General features: G+C 33.5%; 2 protein-coding genes and 1 long non-coding RNA gene across 7 annotated transcripts; all 3 read left to right on the top strand.

Annotated features, from left to right (window-relative positions):
• The first annotated feature begins 83 nt into the window (after positions 1–83).
• Positions 84–3,223, top strand: LOC132916629 (uncharacterized). Its single transcript, XR_009660146.1, has 5 exons — positions 84–217; positions 364–582; positions 738–1,900; positions 2,227–2,595; positions 2,708–3,223. It is a non-coding gene; the product is annotated as an uncharacterized LOC132916629 (long non-coding RNA).
• A 1,044-nt stretch (positions 3,224–4,267) lies between these two features.
• LOC132916623 (abasic site processing protein HMCES) lies at positions 4,268–6,177 on the top strand. The gene is made up of 6 exons (XM_060976773.1): positions 4,268–4,343; positions 4,440–4,662; positions 4,889–5,200; positions 5,271–5,378; positions 5,496–5,650; positions 5,767–6,177. The coding sequence occupies exons 1-6, from the start codon at positions 4,324–4,326 to the stop codon at positions 5,900–5,902; spliced, it is 954 nt and encodes a 317-aa protein (XP_060832756.1). The 5' UTR covers positions 4,268–4,323; the 3' UTR covers positions 5,903–6,177.
• An 879-nt stretch (positions 6,178–7,056) lies between these two features.
• LOC132916620 (tyrosine-protein phosphatase non-receptor type 2) lies at positions 7,057–18,849 on the top strand. Of its 5 annotated transcripts, none has more exons than XM_060976764.1 (9): positions 7,057–7,500; positions 9,322–9,483; positions 9,553–9,812; positions 9,899–10,124; positions 10,195–10,347; positions 10,555–10,720; positions 10,785–10,998; positions 11,076–11,186; positions 15,338–17,955. In XM_060976764.1, exons 1-9 carry the CDS (start codon positions 7,405–7,407, stop codon positions 15,345–15,347), a joined length of 1,398 nt encoding a protein of 465 aa, XP_060832747.1. In that variant the 5' UTR covers positions 7,057–7,404; the 3' UTR covers positions 15,348–17,955. The 5 variants fall into 5 exon arrangements, with proteins under 5 accessions (XP_060832747.1, XP_060832744.1, XP_060832746.1 ...); XM_060976763.1 differs by lacking the exon at positions 15,338–17,955 and adding an exon at positions 18,504–18,849 and having other exon boundaries at positions 7,058–7,500; XM_060976761.1 differs by having other exon boundaries at positions 11,076–17,589.
• Positions 18,850–20,181: the final 1,332 nt, after the last annotated feature.

Consider the following 20,181-nt stretch of genomic DNA (forward strand, 5'->3'; position numbering starts at 1 on the left):
TGACGTTTACCTTGAACAATTTCTTGCAGCCTTATTGCAACTCTTTTTTCGTCGTTGTTTTCTTTCCTGTTGAATGGTGATCATGATATATACTCCGCTTTAAAGGATCACCTTAGGGCAGTTGGTGCAAAAAATGTAAGACGTTGCATAGTCACGTAAAACTCTAAATAAAACGGTACAATAAAATCCAAGGTCGACAACATGATTAAACGCACAGGTAATAAATTCAACAGACAAGTTCTTTTTAGTGGAATTTTTTCAATGAAGTTACATAGAAAGCCTTGCATCAATATGTAAATACCAATCAACATGTATACCAATCTGATTAAACTTAGTTAATTATTATGTAATGTTTCTGATTAGTTACACATTTGCTGTGAAAGAATATAGACTTTTAATGGAGTTCATTCATATCGGAAGCATCTGTGTCGCGTAAAAAGCAAAGGAAACCACTACGTACCAAGTTCAGAATCGGATAACTTTCAGTAATCAAATTGTATGTCACACGAAACTATTGCGAATCGGCTGATCTTTACTTTGATTATACCATCAGCTGACACGATATCTCTAATTACTTGCAATGTAAGTAAATATTAGGATATTCCAGAAAGTTTTGCAGTTTCATTTCTTTTCAAACACATAATCTTTTTTATATTGATAATCTTTAATTTTTCAAATAACGTGAAGAAACAATTTATATTATCAAGTACAAGTGGAACGTTTCACTTTTGTTTTAGCCGTCCGCTGGCAATCGCAGCCACCCACACGACGCCGTTCATTCATCCACGATCATTTCCTCTGCTTTAATGAGACGTACCACCTACGACCGGTTCCATATAAATTACGATTCTTTCTCGTTCGAACGTATTGGTATTTCCTCTGTCTCTCTGTTTTATTCTCATCCATGTCGTTAGCGATCGTCCACGATTGGAAGGGGAAAGGCCGCCACGTTCGCGAATACCTGCGGATGAAACCGGTCTCTCGAAATCGTCTAAGTCGAGAGCCACAAAAGAACCACGCCGGCCGCGAGAGAAATTCCATTTCCAGCGGAGATAACGCGATCCCCTCGCTCTTAGCGGTGATACGTTAATCGCTTAACGATTTATCGACGCCCCATCGCTTAATATAAATGAGCCAAGAAGGAATTGGAACAAGATTGGAAGAGGATTGGAACAAGAGAAAATAGAAAATTCTTTGAACTACTGGAAAAATGAAAGTGTAAAATTTAAAAATTGGCAGAGAGAGAGTATTAATCTCTTAAGGAATGATTCATCTAAATATTTGAGTATACATTAAATGTTGATAAACATTAAATATTGCATTAATACAAAGTTAGCTCATAATAGCTGAAGAGATTAAAAAACCTTATGTTTCTTTAAAGAATAAAAAAATACCCAATATTGCAAAAATAAATTTAAAAGATATCTAGTTTCTACAAAAAAAGATAAAAGATATGCAAAATTCGTAAGAAACGTGATTGAAAAAAACGTGTCAAGAAAGAAATAAAGATAAAAGAAAAAGTTACAAACTCATTCTGTTTCGTGGAAAATGTAAGGCACCAAACATGACATGAAAAGCTTCTGAAACTAAATTGTTTGAAAGATCTCATCGATGACGTCAAACACAAATATAATTCCATTTCGATCAATCATTACCATTGCTTCAACGCACGCGATACTTTTCATAGAAAGAAGATGCGAAGAATTTAACTCTGAAGGTCGAACATTCTTCTTCCTTGAAAACTACGCATTTCTTGTCTCACGACTCGTATGATTTTAATAACTGTTCATCATTACCTTCGAAGCGTCCTGTTCATTTGAGTCTTTTTACTCTTGATCAGAAGTTTCGTGTTTGATCTCCGATAAACGTCACTCGCGTCATGAATCACTAGTAAACACAGGTAAGTATCCAAGCTTGATTACCAATCTAGTTTAACGCCGACGGGGAATAGCGGTTCTTAATTAGCACCATCTCAGGATATCAAATTAAGCCTTACTAACTAGATATTCTCCGAAATAATTTTCTAACTTTCCTGGAAATATCAGAATACTGTCATTTATAAATATAAAAATTCTATCTTGTAATGAATATTGAATAAGCAATGGATATACCAAACACTACAAAATATCACAATATACATTCGTAATATATAATAAATTCATAATATACAATCATAATTAATTTTCTATTCATTCTATTAATGTACCTATTAATTCTATTTCACAGTTCCCTGTTCTATCCAATTACACCCATAGATCGAAAAATAGCAGAAGTGCACGTGCATAAAATGCACGTTTCAATTTTTAATTCACGCGAATCAATGCGTAGACACGGCACGGTCTAGACGTGACATCAACATCACAATAAGGCGCGATGAGTTGGCGTTCAGGAATCCGGGAGAGATAAAACAGGACTTTCTAGGAGGACGAGGGAGAAACGAAAGCATCCCCCAGCCCTTCGTGTTTTACCTACTAGTATCTTGGAATGTCGATGGTTCATATGCAGCTAGTTAAAAACGTACAACGGGAAAGGGAAGAAAACATATCAGGACATGAAAAGAGAAGAACAATGCGACTAATATTTTAAAAAAGTCATGTAAGAGCAACTTTTACACATACAAAACATAATACAGTCAGAACAGAATAGCGCGATAAAATTATAATCAATATTATAATTGTAAATATGTAATTGCAATTGCAAATTATAGGTTGAACGAAGGATAATGCGTCAGTTAAATGCAAATAGGAAAGACGTTATTTGTGTCTGGCAGAGTAAATCAATTATTAAACCACAACAAAAACATAAAAAATGAATTATTAAATGAAGACATCAAAAAAAGAAACCCGTCATTAACATAATAATATTTTGTTTACTAAAAAGAAGAAAGGAAATTAGAAGGTAGAGAAGAATGGAATTGGATCGAAATGCAGACGAATCAAACCGCACCCATGGAACGAACAATAAGCAACGAGATGGAGAAGGGACACATTCCTTTCGTACGCGTGGAAACGCATCGTGAATGCTCATCGGATGAACTCCGATTCGTTTTGCCTGTAGAAAATACTGGCACGATGCGTTCGTTCAAGTATAGTCACCAATTTGTGCTGCTAATGAACTCAGCGAAAAAAGCGATCGTTTCTTTTCACGATTTCTCCTGACAATCATGTGCGTCTGTGGTGGAGAACTGTGAACAATATGTACATCAGTTGTAATTGTTGCTGTTACAATTAGCAACATTTTTTGACTTACCATTTTTATGAAACGAAATTACCTAATTACAGTAGAACTTCATTTATCGCATAGATAAGATATGTAAATTGGGATAGACCATATACATAATAAGAGTTCACTGATTCCCACAACCACTTGTGAACTGCTTATCCTCCAATATGTTCATATAAACGAAGTTTTACTATATCATCAAATACTTATTTGATTATTCAACATTTGGGTGTTAATGTCCAATTGTATAGGAAGGATTGTTGCACTGAAGCATTATTTAGAGAATTGCATTTACGTACAGCTATGAGAAGCCAACGCAATGTGCAATCGGGTCAAGTTGTAATACATTTCAATCACATTTCGTATATCACAGGAAACTAAATAAAATTAACATATTGAGGTTAATATTCATGTTACGTAAGTGTAGTATGATTAATTGTAGAAATTGAATATAGAGGCTAAATGCACTGCAGTAGAGGTAAGTACAATGGGAAAACGATGAACTTTGTTATAATTAAATTCAGCTTCCGATGGATAGAGTTCGTGTTAATTGTCGATAGTAATGTATTACATTAATCTAGAATATTTAGAGCCATACTCTGTTAAACAAAAAAAATTACTTTAATTATTTAAAACATGTAAAATTAATAAAAATATTATTTGAAATATTTTAAAAAGTAGGCCTTAGTACAATAATGTTTCCACAGACAACTGTCTACCTCTACCGGCAACTAGATAAATAACTCATGCACGAACTCCGCAGATATTTTTCATTTTAAAATATGCAAATACGCTTTCTACATAAATCGTATAGTATCTCACAAAATTGTTCACCAAATAAATTTTTACTTAATTAGTACTAAAAAATTCATTATTTATAAATATTAATTATTAGAATTTATGAAGTGAATTAAAAGAGAGACATCTTGATATGAAATAATTTAATGCTTTAAGTAATAAATATACTACAAAATTCCTCCAGCATTAAAAGGACATGAGAATATAGACATGATTTTCTAAATAGTTATAAATTCCCGCCAGATATCTTTATCATGTTATAGGTGGCGTTATTGTGTTAATGAACTAAGTGGCGCGAGAAATATGTGTGGTCGAGCGGCTTGGTGAGTAATCTCATCTCGTAATTTCAGTAATTAATTCATGACACACAAACATAGCAATCTGCTAACGACAAAGGAAATTTACATATACTTTTACAGTTCCTTGAATCCAGATACTTTGTGTCGTGCTTGCGATTACAAGGATGCAGCCGGTAAACGATGCACGACATCATGGGCCAAAAGTGACATTGAATATGTTCCATCTACTAATATTGGGCCTAAAGACGTTCTTCCATGTATCGTTGCTGGTTCACGCTACGGTAAAGAGGATGAAAGAGTCCTCTGTGCTATGATGTGGAGTATGATTCCACCCTGGCATGAGGTTAGTGTTTACAAACAAGGTTAGGTTGACAATGACATTTGACGGATGGGGATAGGTTAAGTGGTTAACATTTGTCAACAAATACGTTGCCGCATAATGTTCCTATCAAATGTAAACACTTTGATTATATCTCCCTGAGATAATAATAAGTTATCACATTTCTTTCTTAATCAATTTTATTAGTACATAAATGGAAAAAATGTCACAAATCTTTTTCCTTTTTAAGGGAGATTACAGAAAGCACACATTGTCGACGCATAACGCACGTTTGGAAAATATTAAAAATTCCAAGTTGTATAGTGCACCATTACGCAATGGCCAAAGATGCATAGTACTTTGCGAAGGATATTATGAATGGAAAGCTGGGAAAACGAAGAAAGATCCTAAACAACCATATTACATTTATGCTAGTCAGGAGAAAGGAGTAAGAGCAGATGATCCTTCAACGTGGAAGGACGAATGGTCTGAGCAGAACGGTTGGGAAGGATTTAAAGTCTTAAAAATGGCGGGAATTTTTAATATATTTTCAACTGGAGAAGTAAATGTAACATGTTAGACTTATGCACGATTTAAGTAGAAAACTACAGGTATGGTAACTCACATTTCAGGGTAAAAAAATATATAGCTGTACAATAATTACTACTGAGGCAAATGGTGTTCTTTCTTGGTTGCATAATCGAGTACCTGTGTTTTTGAATAAAGAACAAGACTTAAGGGTAAGGAAATGAAAATGTTTATATAAATATTGACAAAAAATATTTTCTGTATATAGTTTATGTTATCATTTATTGGAATGAATTACTATCTCTGTATGTTTATGTTTCTAATAATAGGTCTGGCTGAATGAGGAGCTACCAATAGCCGACGCTATTGACAAATTAAACAAATTAACATTATCAGATGGTGATTTAAGTTGGCATACAGTCTCAACTCGTGTAAACAATGTATTGTATAAAGGCGAAGATTGTAGAAAAGAGACAAAAGACGCGTACGTATATACATATATATAACGGTACAATTAACTATTCACTATTAGAATTATGAACTTTTAATCCTGTGAAGTGATATGTCAGACTATTGATTTACTAATTCCATTATGTACAGAGGAGAGAAAAAAAGCAACCCTAGTAGTTTTATGGCTTCCTGGTTGAAGAAGGGGTCTGCAGACTCAGCTAAAAGAAAAAATACTGAAACTAAGAAAGATGACAACATACCATCAAAAATTACTAAGGAAAGCTAATCGTTTTGTCCAAATCTGCAAACGAAATCTCAGGGACAACTTTGTTCCCGCAAAAGTATCAACTTTAAATAAATATTGAGTTTTTTAAGGATATTTATTACAAATTCTTTTATATTTTTGTACTTCATACAGCAATATTAATATTTTTAATATCTTCCTAATAGTATCTTTTAATTAATTATATTAGTCTATGTTTATTCAATTAAATCATAAAATGAGAATAAAATAGAGATCTGTGAACTCCAGTATTATAAATAAAACAATACTATATCTTGTACGCGTGTTCTTTATCTTTTGTGTTTTAATATATTCTTTATACTGTCACAATTAAGTCGCTCGATTCAATAGCTAGATAATTTGATATTTAGATGTTCTTCAAATAATCGGCAAAAGAATTGATTTGTAATTTTGAAAGTTATAGAATAACTTTTCATAAGAATGTTAACGCTATAGAATCGGCCGGGAGAAAAATTTATTTATTTATAATTTTCAAATTTATTACTCCATTTCTTATCCCTTACACAGTAATAAATTATTTACGAATACACTACCAACTTTTATACCGTTTAGGAAAATTTAAAGATACAAAAATGCATAGAATATACATGACATGCAAAAACATAAGATATCTAAAATATACTATTTTTTATAATATTTAATTGGTAAAACAAATTTCTGTCTAGATTCTACTATTCTAATTGTCTCCAAGAAAATATGAATTTGCATAAAAATCCGCAGTTTATTTATGAATGAAAAATGTATAAGTTTGGATCTAGTGGTGTGGGTCATTCATGATCCTTGGTTATTCAAGAAATAATAAAAAAAAATCATAGAAATTTCTAAAATATCTAGAGTTTGCTCTTCATACTTCCATAATAAATTTAATAACCTTCTTTATAAAAAAAATTAATTACGATACTATACAATTTCCAAATGTAATATATTACAAATCATAAAGAAAATTTTAAGCACTTTCCTAAACATTATCCAAAAAGCTATTTGAAAAAGCGAATTCTATCTGGCGCGTATCAGTACGCATGCGCAATAGTTGTCAACATGGCGATGGCCATCTCGAATCCTATTCGACAGCAATAAAGAAAAAGATAGAAAAAGAGACGGAGGGGGCTAGAAACTGGCCGGTTTCCCTCAGATGTCAGCACGTTGGCTCGTATCTTGTATTTCGCGGTGGTAGCAGCGGCGGCGAAGGCGAACGGTGGTGGTCCGAGTTTGCAGAGTGGGTACAGTGTGTACGTTAGATAGCGAAGGTGTAAGTACGTCTGGCTGGTGAGCTGTGCTTACGCGTTTTCGTCTCCCGTGCGGCGGGGGCTACCCTTCGCAATAATCCGCGTCACGCATGGCACCGCTTCGTGCCTGAGACGCCTTTTTCTCGGAGACAGAGAGAGCAGGATCGTGCACGGCCGGGGCCCAGCCTCTTCGCGTGCCTCGTCTCATTTTGTCGTTTTCGAGCGCCGGAGAGACAGAGTCGCGAACGAGCCGACAGAATGACCAGCCAGGAGACGCTCGACCAAGGGATCAGTAACGTGGAAACCGAGTATCTCGAGATCAACTCGAAAGGAGCCTGGCCGATCCTCTATCAGGTAAGAAAGATCGCGCCCCCCGTTCCATCTCTTTTCATCTTCTTCCGTTTTTGCGTCTTTCCTTCCGGTTACAGCGAGAAACGGCGGTTCCTGCCTGCAAATGTGTCACGCACAGAGAGTCTTCCTACCATCACATCCTAACGTAATCTGGGCCTCCTTGCACAATTTGACTAACATTATTTATGAATTTACAAGTTCCAAGTCACAAGGTAATAGCATCAATAAAATATCCTTGCAACATGGTAGTAAGTTTGGTTATAGTTAAACTGCGGATTTTTATACAAAATCATATTTCTGAGGATATAATTTAAAACGTAGAATCTCGATAGGCAATTAGCACTATATTTTGAATATTTGATATATTTGTTTTTTCATATTATGCGCAATTCTGCATTTTCAGATGTCCTATAAATGTATAAATATCTGCAGTCTTGTTACAAGGTACTAAACAAACTTCTAGTTGTCTGACTATTACGTTTGATTAAAAGTTATGAAATTGTTGAAGAGAAGTTCATAACCTACAACTTGCAACTTGTCAATTTATTGATATTAGATGGTAAATTATTGTGCAAGAGACGCCTGGACTCTCCGCTGACACGACTGTTTTATCCAAGACATGTACGATCTAGAAATGCTGAAATTGTGAACATGATGAAATTTCGTTTCAATCTCGCTCGACGATGTTTAATTGCCAATGGAGGCTAATGCCATGATCGCTGGCACGTTTTCATCTGTCGCGAGATCTCGTAGCTCACGATACACTCGTCATTTTTTTTTTAGCGCTGTTGAATGAACAGGGAAACCTGTATACTAGCACCAGCGTGTGTATTGTCACACACGTCTGTTATCAGTTTTCGTTTATTTATCATACGCGACCCGTTCTTGGCCGCATGGCTGCATTTGACTTCCTTCGTGATTTTTGCTAAAACGCACTCGATTAATTCATGCTTGACAAATGAATTTGATTTGTCCGTACTTACAACGATGCGATTCGATACGATATTAGAAAAGAGTCAAAAGTTCCACTGCGTTTATTCATTATCTGTTTTGTCCCGTAACTGGCATGCTTTTCTGCGGATATTTACAATGCACGGATTGTTTCGCGATACCCAGTGACTATCAGTTTACTTTCTTGGAAAGCCGTTTTCACGGGAAAATTTTTAAATACCGCATAGACTTTGCATTGTGATTTTATTGCCAAGGTCGAATTTCTTGGTTTTAAATATACATGCCAGGTATATATTTAGTAATACAGTTTGTATTCATAAGTAGAAATGTAAGATTTGTTTACCAGATACTAAATGAAATTCATACAGGTTCTAACAATCAAACTTCATAGATGTGTTCCATGAGTATAATCGACTATATTATGTAAACATAGGTCATTTAAAACTTTATTAAAGAATTATAATAAAACTAGGAGATATGAAGGAACAATAACAAACTTACAGTTACTGCCATAAGACAAACATATTTACAGTCAACATAATCATCATTAATTGTCAATTTTATCTCAAAATTTGAATTGTTCCTGCTATGAAATTGATAGCAGTAAGGAATTAAATTTATTATCTTATGAAACTTATATTGATTTTGTTTCATTTGAATGAACTGATACTGTTTCATATATGTTTCATATTTTTTTCATAATTTCATATATGTTTCATAATTTCTCTTTATATTTAAATGATTTATATTAGTATGACCTTTTTCTTGATAGCTGTTATATAGCTTAAGACAGATACATTAGACAAATGAAAATTGTTATTATTTTTATATCTTTTCTTTTTCCTATCATATAAGAAAATGTTACTTTTACAGCATATACGCAACGAATGCAGCAATTTTACATACACATGCAATGAATCAAAGAAACCACAAAACAGAAATTTAAACCGTTATAGAGATGTTTTGCCATATGACCATAGTAGGATTGTCCTTAAAAGGGGCCCATGTGATTATGTCAATGCTAACCTCATACGGGTAGATATCATATTCAGATACTTAACTCTAAGCAAGAAGAATATGATAACAAGATCTTTTTTATTATAGGTAGATCGTGCCCACAGACAATACATTCTTACACAAGGACCATTGGAAAATACTGCTGGCCACTTTTGGCTAATGGTATGGGAGCAAAATTCTAAAGCTGTGTTAATGTTAAATAAGATAATTGAAAAGAATCATGTTAAGTGTTATCAGTATTGGCCTCTTGGTGATTCAATTAATACTATGATGTTTCCGGATGTTGGTATAAAAGTAAAATATATCAGTAAAACAGAATCATCGGATTACACAACTAGAATATTAAAGTATGGAGATAAAGAATTATATTACAGATACTTCGTGCATGTTTAATTTGAGAAGGTATTTGATTTATTGTTTATGTCTTTTGTAGGTTAACTGACTTGGAAACAAAAGAAAGTAGAGAAATATTACATTTTCATTATACCACCTGGCCAGACTTTGGAGTTCCACAAAGTCCAACAGCTTTTTTACATTTTTTAACAGATGTCAGGCAATCAGGAGCATTAGATCAAAATGTTGGTCCTCCTGTGGTACATTGTTCTGCAGGAATTGGGAGATCAGGAACATTTTGTTTAGTTGATACATGTCTTGTTTTGGTAAGCATTATACATACTGAAGAGAATCTAGAAATTACAAATGGGTAAATATCTTTCTATTCTTTTGCAGATTGAAGAAAGTGGATTGAATTCTGTGAATGTTAGAGAAGTGTTAATAGAAATGAGAAGACACAGAATGGGTTTAATTCAAACACCAGATCAATTAAGATTTTCATATGCTGCCATCATCGAAGGAGCAAAACAACTGCCATCCAATAACGTGGTAACTAATACCAATTCACAGTGGTACAATATTATTAGTTTCTTCATCCTGAATTAACTTAATATATGTTTTTGTCGTTTGTTTCATGTACATACATGTTTGTCTTTGTGAATAGTCTTGTCCTTAATGTGAATTAACTCTAATAACATTGTGCTACTGTGGAACATGACAGTCTTTGATTTTCACTAACTTATGTGGTCTTTACAGAATATTAATAATGAAGTGGTAACAAATCATTATGACGTGGTAAGTAACATCAGTAATTCTTCGAACGAAGAAGAAGATGAACCACCTCCTTTACCACCTCCAAGAGGTGAATCCTTAACACGTAGCATGATGGCAGATTTAACTTCAAATCCAATAACAAGAAATGGTAAGCATGTAATTGTAAAAGTTAATAATTTTCAAAATATAATTTTCTTTTTATCTAATATTAGACGAATTAAGTGCACCACCTGACAAACCATTGCCTAGAGAGCCATCAATTTCCACAGAAATGTCTACCACCAGTCCACAGGCTGTTCCAAACTCTGCAATAATCACAAACAATTTACACGAACAGAATTCCGATGGTGTTGTGGTGCCTAATGATAATACTAGTGACGGTGAAAACTCTTCAAAAACAATTAGTCCTCCGTCCAGTCCAGATACGTGAGTTATTTTAAGAATGAAATCATATTTACGTGTTTCAATATCTTCGTTTCTTCTTACTTATTCCATGTAAACAGGAAAAACGAAGTACGTCATCGTAATAAGGAGAAGAAAGAACGACTGGCAGCACAAGTACGGGAGATGAAGCGTCGTCAAAAAGAGACTGAAGAATGGCAGAAGCTCAAGAGGTCATTATTTAAACCTCTTACAATAGGCATAGGCGCTGCAATTGTTGGTGGGGGTATTATAGCAATCTGTGGCTATTGGTACATGCGTGGTTAGGACCGAATTGTTTCCCTGTCACACATGTACATGGACCATCGAATTGTCAGTGATACTAGGTGATCCGCACATTCAAGAATAGTTACTTTCACTACTGAAATATTTAACAGCTCCATTGCACATGCCATTGATTGCCGTTTCGAGACAGTAATTAATCAGGGAGAAGCATTTAGTGTTATGTAATTTAAAGTAAAAATACACGCAGTCGTCGTGAGGCGTAATATTAATGAGACTATCAGTTGAGTTGGCAAAATGAGACACACATCAGTTATCAAAGAAACGTTCAAGAGAAGTAACTTATTCTAACGAAGTGCATTTTGTAAAGGACATTGCTGCACGATAAAGAAGCGAGAAAAAAAATGAGAAAGAGATCAGGAAGTCAATGATAAATAGGAACGAAAGAGAAAAAGGGAGATCCTCGATTTGTATTTTTGTATTGTGATTCACTTAATGAGTATGTACCATACTAGAAGCTATACATTCTTTTGAAAATCTTCTTGTTAGGTTTCCATGAAAGTTGCACTTGACAAAGTCAGTAGACCCTTTCGCATTCGTGTTTCCAATTATAGTGAAATAAGAGGTAAATTAACTTAGATTTTTACTTTGTGATCTTTTTCTACCCAGTTAGAAATAGAGATTATCTTTTTTATTTGTTTGATGATGCTAACAATTGAACGTATATCCTATGAAGTAGGATGCAAGAAAAAGCACATGTAAAAATCTAATATAAGTAAAATAACAGTGTCCTCTTATTCTCATATTGTAATGATGGTAGGTTCTTACATATAATAGACATTACACACGAAGTGGGTGCACGACGTTTCGATAAGTAAGATCGATTATTTACTTTTAAAGTAATAATCAATATAGAGGCAATTAAAAGTATTAATTTACCACATTTTTTATTTCTTACAACATTTAAATAAATTTAGATTTTTTTAATTTAATTAATTTCATTATCTCCGATATTTTAATTCTGATAATGAGTTGAAGGATGAAAGAGACGAGTTTCCTTCAGTTTTTCAACTGTTATTCTTCGAATAAATTTGATCTACTGTTAGCAATCATCCAGGGTACCAAAATCATTCGCTTAGAGTTTAATAATTAATCCCGATCATCTTGCTAGAATTTAATGGATATATTCGTGATAGTCATAGAGAAATGTTAATGAACTTTACAGTTATAGTACACTATATAAATGTTTCTTTTTATAAATAACTTGCCCATACAAGTAGAATCCATTCTTCTATAAAATGTTCATGACGAAACGAAGTCGCATTAGAAATTAGCATAAGCGATGCCTGTGACGTACCATGGCCCATTCTTACATGGCAGATGAATGCTATTTACTTAAAATCATCGATTTCGTTCGAAACTTGTTCCTGGGGCATGCGTTAAAAGGGAGGGGGGAAAAAAAAGAAACGAATCATCTTGACTTTCTCTCTTCCTGGAAGAAACGCGTCATCGAGATATTCCGTTTAATATGGCAACTGGTGCCTTCGATGTTGTGTGTACTTCGTAAATAATTCATCCAATTTCGTAAAATGCTCGTAATCGTTTGTAACATGAGTCATTTTATACCCGAAGTAACCGAGGGATTTTTTATGCGAGAATTACATGATCTGGTTAACAGAAAAATTATCAAATTTCTCGTAATACTGGAATAATTAGCGGCAAGAATATTCTCAGCGAGCAAAACTTGCTACTGTATTCATCACTCGTTATCCTGCATATTGCGTTTTTCATTTCATATGATGAAATTGTCGACATAATGGGTGCCAAACAATGAGAAGCCAACAAGAATTTTGTACGTCATGCATAATATATATATATAGAAATATCTAATATTCTCGTGAATCAGCTTTCGGTATCAGTCTTGATGCATACTTCAGTGTAAGTATTAGAACAATATCTTATTACATGGAATTGAATCAAGCACTCGACTAATTTGAGAAATTAGTGTTTCGTAGGAACTTCCTCGCATGCTTGAAGATGAAATAAAGTTGCTGTAGGTGATTCCACTGGTGTAACCAAGATGTACTTGATATTGTTGATCAGAAATTGATACTTTGTGCGCATCTGATTAGTATAATATCAAAGCTGATGTCGAAAATTGATTCAATCAGAGGAATATGTTGGAATAATCAACGGTATCATAGTTGTGTTAGTAAATTTTATTTTATACACTTTTAACCCCTTATCAAAGACGTTTTTCTATCATCTATCATCAGCAATTTCACTCCCGTCTAGCATTCGGATAGATATTGCAATATTTATACAAATTATAAAGAACCTTAGTTTCCACATAAAAAAGAGTAACTAGGGGTTAAAAAAACACATTATTTTAAAACACGAATTCTAACTGATTTGCTCAATAGTAAATCGTTTAAAGCACATTGAGCATCGCGGAAAGACTGAGTACATCTATAATTACTTCTACATGAAGTTTAAAAAAGAAACGAATGGAAACGAAAAAGAATTACAAATACGTAACGCGGTTAAAAAAGATTTTTACTCTTAAGCCGAGCTTCTACACAAATCGTCACGATCATTCTTTAACCTGGAGTAAGCTTACTGGATCGTGTTCCAACGTTAAACAAAAGAGGGAAAGAAGTTAGAACAGGAAGCAAAGTATAGCTTAGTTGCTTACGTTTTGACTTTTTTCCAAGAAGAAAACACGCGTGGCGTGAACAAACGTATTTTGTGTACTTTTGTATTACGTCGTTAATCCATAGGATGCTTGGAACACGATTTTCATGTCAAAGAATTATTTTTCTGATACGTGTTACATTCACTGCACAGTGGTTATAAAAAGCATTAATACATAATTATTATAGCATTTATATATTAATTAATCAGATTCAAGCGTACTCCATTTCGTGTCATTTAATAGTACTTTTATTACAAAAAGTCGATACTGTAAAAATATAGGATCTGCTAAAAAAAAGCGCTTTATTAAAAAGATATATATATATATATATCTTTTTATATATATATATATAGGCATGTACAGATACTTTTTGTAACCACTGTACATGTGTTGGTGTGTTCGTTCACAATGCACCGAGGCATCATCGCAAATTATCGTAGGAGAGATGTCATCGTGTTCCATTTAAAGCAATGTTAAAACGTGTTCGAAGTTGAATACAGTATTCTGTCGTCGGTACAGTTCACCTATGTGTGTGTGCACCATTGTATATCTTGTTACCTGATTTTCATCTAGAGTATATTCGTACGTTTATATTGTCGTTAGAGGAACATGCGACCCAAACATGTTTTCTTTTTCTCATTTTAAAATGATTTTTGAAACATGTTTGAATAACTTTAATATAGCATGCGAGAACAGTGTGAAAAAACAATCTTCTCCGAGCAAGGAGAACGACACGTACGTCAGCCTTCATTTAGAGCGATTACATTGAGCGAAAGAGATGATAGAGCGTTCCTAGAAGAGAGTCGACAAATTCGATATTTTTTATATTTTCTTTTTTAGAAACACGATGAATGTGATCTTCGAGTTTATAGCGAGAGTGCTTCTGTTCTTGAACGGTTGAAACTGTTTGAAGTTTCCAGGTGCTGACTTTTGGAACATAATTTTTATGTTGAAATTGCTTCCACAAGAAGATCTAGAAATAATAATGACAACTTTATTTTATTATATTATTGTATAACATTAATGTCTATATTACAACGTAATTGAACAATTGAAATTCTATAAATATGAGGAATACTTAATAACATCAAGTAACTCTTATACTGCAATATTGTTACTTAATTTTTTGGCAAGACCAGAATTAGCACCTGGAAACTTATAATTAGACTGTGGATGTTTATATATACACAACAAATTTAGAAGTGCAGAAATGTATAGAGTGCACTTAATACGCAAAAAATACATAAAATATCCGAAACAAAGGACAGATTATAATATCTATAGTAGGTAAAACTAATTTTTATCTAGATTTCATTTCTTTAATTACAAAAATATGAAATATGCATCCGTAGTTTATTTATAACAGTTGTAATCGACGAGTTAACCGAAGATTAAAATTCGTTTCAGATTAGTTTAGTGTCTTTCGTCGTTAATGATCAATCGTGATGAAGGCGTTCATCACGCGTTCACCGAGCATTCTCGTTCCTGTAATTATCGAAAAAATAAGGTGAATATCAGACGTCGAAACATTTGTCCGACTTTCCTGTTGTCGTTGCTGGAAGCTTCTTCAAGATTTTGACAGAGAGAATGCGAGAGAACGCGAGAGAATGTATGCGTGTGAGAGATGAGGAACGAGAAAGATACGTATTCTTGAGAACTAAAATCCATGAAAGACACGGTGCTAATAAAAAGTTCCAAAAAAAAGAGAAAAAATAAAAAGAAGGAAGAAAGAGAAAAAGGAGAAGAGGAAGTATTGAGAAACACGCTTCGACGCGCGTGCATGCGTGAAAGAGCGAGAATGAACAGAAGAAGTATGAGAGTGAAAAAGACGAAATGTTACGAGCGACGATCGTGAGATTTCGTACGAACATTTTTTCCTACATTTCGCCTCTAGAAGAATAATATAAGAACAGGAAACAAAAAAGAAAGTCACACCATGTAAGGAGTTTTTTAGAGGAGTATACTTCGTCGATTATATGATAGAAACATGTTTTATATATATAGAAATCGGACGATCGAGCTCAGAAGAAGATTTAAAAGAAAAAAAAGTATAAAAAAAAAAAAGACGAAGAGGGGAGGCTTTCGTATACAATTTCAGTTTTTCTCCATCCAATAATCTCTCCGTCGTATACAATAGACATAAACTCGTTACGATACTACAAGGAACCGCAGAAACATATAGCTAAGTGCCTACTCCTACGAAAGAAAAGGGAAGAGAAAAAAAAGGGAGTCATAATAGTGAGAATACGATCTGTAGTAGCATTCAAATAGAGTTACGACACTGTACGCAACCCCTCGCCTTTTTGGAAGAGCGTAATCATCGAGCAAGTGAATCCTTTATTATCCGACAATATATACTTATACATGTAATATATATTTAGAAATAGATAATCGTTCCAGTAAATCTATTGTTACCTGACTGTCGAATGATCGAGTCACGAGATTTATAGTTTATTATAATTATTTTTTCACAGGCTAGTATTTGAAAACAGAAGACATTTTTTTAATGCAAACTTCATAGAACTCGATAATGCAATAATACTTCATGGAAGATATCTAGTGTACTGGTAAAATTCAATTCAAAAGCTAAGTAGAAAAGGTCACTAATTACAAAACTAATTTTCTTCTATATACCAAATAATATATATATATATGTACATTTGTTTTTAATATCATAAAATCACAATGTAATGAGTAACAAAAATAATGTATTTACAGATTATATTTTCAGGGATGTTTATTTTACCTGTCACTAAATTCTTCCCAACAAGACAAAAAAGAGAAGATATTCTCGTGGTTTGATCAATTAATTTGACAAGTCAGGTCGTCTAAAACTTAAGAATGGAGTTGCGCGTGTGAAAAGGGAAGCAAACAAATGAAATACGATATAAGGACCAGGAAAGCAAGAACGAAGATCAGGGTTTAGATAACGATATTAATGTTGTCCTTCCGGAAACAAATAGAACATGGGCAATGGTAGGAAGTTACTTCTCCCTGAGGTCAAACTGCATCCTTGCGACTCTACTTCTACGCAGTTAACTGTTAATATTTACATTTACGATGTACACCGTGGTAGAAGTTGTATCGAGACATGGTATTTTAAATGTAAAACGAGAACAGATACACACATACATACACATGAATGACAAATGGAAACGTAACACTTGGTAGAATTAGAGAAGATTGAATCGTAGAGGAAGAGGGTCGAAAGAAGTGAAATGAGATAATATGTTACTGATTCGTGAAAATTGAGGAAGAAAGAAAAATCAAATTTTTATGCAATTTATTTCCAATTGGCTATATGAAAAGAGAAACAATATTAGAACGAGATTATTGAAAAAATTCATTTGAAACGTCACTTCGCTTCTTTACACGTCCCAACTAGAGAACATTAGATCAAAAGAAAAAAATAAGAAAACAGTGAATAGCACGAGGAAATGGTTTGCATGCAATAAAATGTTATTTATGCGACAAAAAAAAGAAAGAGAACAGAAAAAGGTCGATATGCGCGGCAGCATTGATGCCCTCACGACGCATATTCGTTTTTTTACTCCCAAATGTAGAACAAACAAAAAAAAAGCAAAGCAAGAACTACTCGTAGACGAGGTTCCCCGATTTGCATATTTAGATCGATCAATACAGGAAAGGATTTTTTCGTACTTTCCAACTTTTTTTTCATTCCACTACCCCCCTTTTTGACTAACGTGACCGGCCGACAAGTTTTGGATATTGATATTCGTATGAAAAATTATATAAGATAGAAAAGATAAAAACTATGTATTTTTTAGATATATCTAAATTGTGGATTTTTATACATTTATGTGAAAATGCAAAGATGCATACAATGTACGATAATATATAAAATATCCCAAATATAATACTCTCTGTAATGTGTAGTAAATGAAGAACATCTCTGTTTAAGTTTGATTTCTTCGATTATGCTCATGGAAATATAAATATGTATAAATATCCGCAGTCCAGATATAGTATTTCCAATAGAAATTATATGTTACAATGGGAATACATTCTTTGCAGTATACTGTGGCTACAAAAAGTATTTGCACGCCATAGTATTTATTTATATTATACTTATATTAAGTTTCATATAATTTAACAATATTTTTATACGATTACAAAAATTTAATATTATGAAAATGAGATGTATAGAATGCGACAAAAACACATTCCATTGGAAAATAAGGATATGTGCAAATACTTTTAGTAGCCAATGTATATGTATATTTCTTTTCTTTCTTCCTTTTTTAAATTGAAGTTCGCGTATGTAAAAATGATATGCTTTGTAATTAAGGTATTTTATTAGCGTATTTGATACCGAAACCTGTCGAACGGTTCCCCCAACAGAATGTTTCACCTAACAATTCCACCCGGGAAGATTGGTATGAGTGAAATCGAGTCGATCAATTCCCATATACTAACAAGTCTAACTCGATCCTCGTGTCTCTAACAGACCTGGTCTACTACTAATCTGTTTTGCCTTGTGCTTGTTTTCTTTATTTCTCGTACTTGTCTTCCCAGCAGCCACGAAATACCCTCATCTGGTGATTTCTTTCAGATCTAAAAGTGAAACTACTACCGAAAGCAGCGAAACCGTACACGAGGAGGCCGAATCTGCAAAATAAAATAAAAACTGCATATATATGAAAACAAAACAAACAAAAAAAAAAGAAAAATAAAGAAAGATACGAAAATCTCGCGACAAGATCGCGTTAACATCTCGAAAAGTAAACACGTGAGAAAGAGGTTCTTCGTTTTCTGAATCGGATTTTTCTTTCTTTTTTTTTCAAATGAACACATAGACACGGAAATGAACTAGAGAAGCAAAGGGCTATTTATTCGACGAATGCTTAAATTGAGAAAAATAAATCAATTTATTTGATACAAACAGAAGCAACACTTAATTTAACGATGCACGATGCTTTCTTAAGACACATCCTCTTTCCCAATCAATGATTTTTATTTATATTTCTTCATGACATGATGATGATGATTTAAGAATCAAACCAAAATTTTTAATCTATATAACGAAATAGATTTGTATTAGCTTGTACTATCCATTTGGAATAACTATTTATTATATTTCTTTATTGAAAAAGATAAACTGGGATAAAATAATAATTTTATTTCTTTTACTCAAAAATGTAGTATTAATTTTACTATACATTACCAATTATTAACATGAATTTTCTATTTGGTGTATACAGTGTGAAGCATATAGTGGAATTACTTACCAGACCAATCTTTTACTTTTAGTTCCATGGAACTGGTACTCTGAATCTCTAATCTCTACAGACAAATAGAAATACCAAAATAGTAATGTGTAAGTTATAGCAAAACAAAATTCCTGTTCAACTCATTGTCAGGTTCAACAAATCAAACTTTAACATCTAGATAAAAGGAACTAAGCAAGAAAAAATGCAATTACCATTTTACATGGCTCCATGGAAGGCTCGTAAATTCCCATCCAATAAACGATCTTTTCATATGTATAAATGAACCACGTTCTTCTACTGAATAAAGTGTGTATCGCTGAAGCACAAGCTCTTCTAGTGGTTTGTTGCGTAATTTCATAGCCATGGCGTGCAATCAACTTCCGCGTAATATGAATCACAGTGCAGTACAATCAGCGATCGTTAATTGAACATCAAACATCTTTCTACGTAGCAGGTGAGACAAACGACGAAGAATTGCCAGTGTTTGATCAGGATTGACGTGAGCATGCCTCTTAGTCAACGTCACGTTTCACCCCCGTTTGGTGGATACTTGTTTTTAAAAAAAAACGTACTTGAAGATGCATCGATGTTACTGGTTTACCAGGTTGGTTATCACTTGCCATAGAACGTCATTGTACGATTAGCGTGGTTACGTTTGACGTCATTATTTCATATAAATGCTACGAGGATGCTTTGCCGGGCACAAACCTGCCACAGAGCTGTTACAAACAGATTTAGTGGTTTTTCATAGACAAAAAGTGGTTTTATACAAACTATACTTTTACCTTTTCTTGCTTTTATCTTCTTTGAGCGAAGATTTGAAGATCTGTGAAGTCATTTTTCAAGTAGAGTATTCGAGGGTGTTTTTGAAGCTGAAGATTGGAAGATTGGTCCTAAATCTTGAAGGAGCTTCTCACTGAAATAACAAGATGGTAAGATTATCTTGAGAATATTTAAATAAGATTAATTCGATTGATATGTGATGCAACTCTGAATTCTTTACAATACGGCGGTGAAAAT

The sequence above is a fragment of the Bombus pascuorum genome, chromosome 2 (genome assembly GCF_905332965.1).
Source record: "Bombus pascuorum chromosome 2, iyBomPasc1.1, whole genome shotgun sequence".
In the NCBI taxonomy this organism is placed as follows: domain Eukaryota; kingdom Metazoa; phylum Arthropoda; class Insecta; order Hymenoptera; family Apidae; genus Bombus; species Bombus pascuorum.

Bases quoted from the DNA above. Each gene is read 5' to 3' on its own strand.
- LOC132916623 (XM_060976773.1), top strand. From the start codon at position 4,324: ATGTGTGGTCGAGCGGCTTG. The intron at 5,201-5,270 runs GTAAATGTAACA...CTCACATTTCAG, and splicing joins ATATATTTTCAACTGGAGAA to GGTAAAAAAATATATAGCTG. The intron at 5,379-5,495 runs GTAAGGAAATGA...TTCTAATAATAG, and splicing joins ATAAAGAACAAGACTTAAGG to GTCTGGCTGAATGAGGAGCT.
- LOC132916620 (XM_060976761.1), top strand. From the start codon at position 7,405: ATGACCAGCCAGGAGACGCTCGACCAAGGGATCAGTAACGTGGAAACC. The intron at 10,125-10,194 runs GTAAGCATTATA...ATTCTTTTGCAG, and splicing joins TTGATACATGTCTTGTTTTG to ATTGAAGAAAGTGGATTGAA. The intron at 10,999-11,075 runs GTGAGTTATTTT...CCATGTAAACAG, and splicing joins CCTCCGTCCAGTCCAGATAC to GAAAAACGAAGTACGTCATC.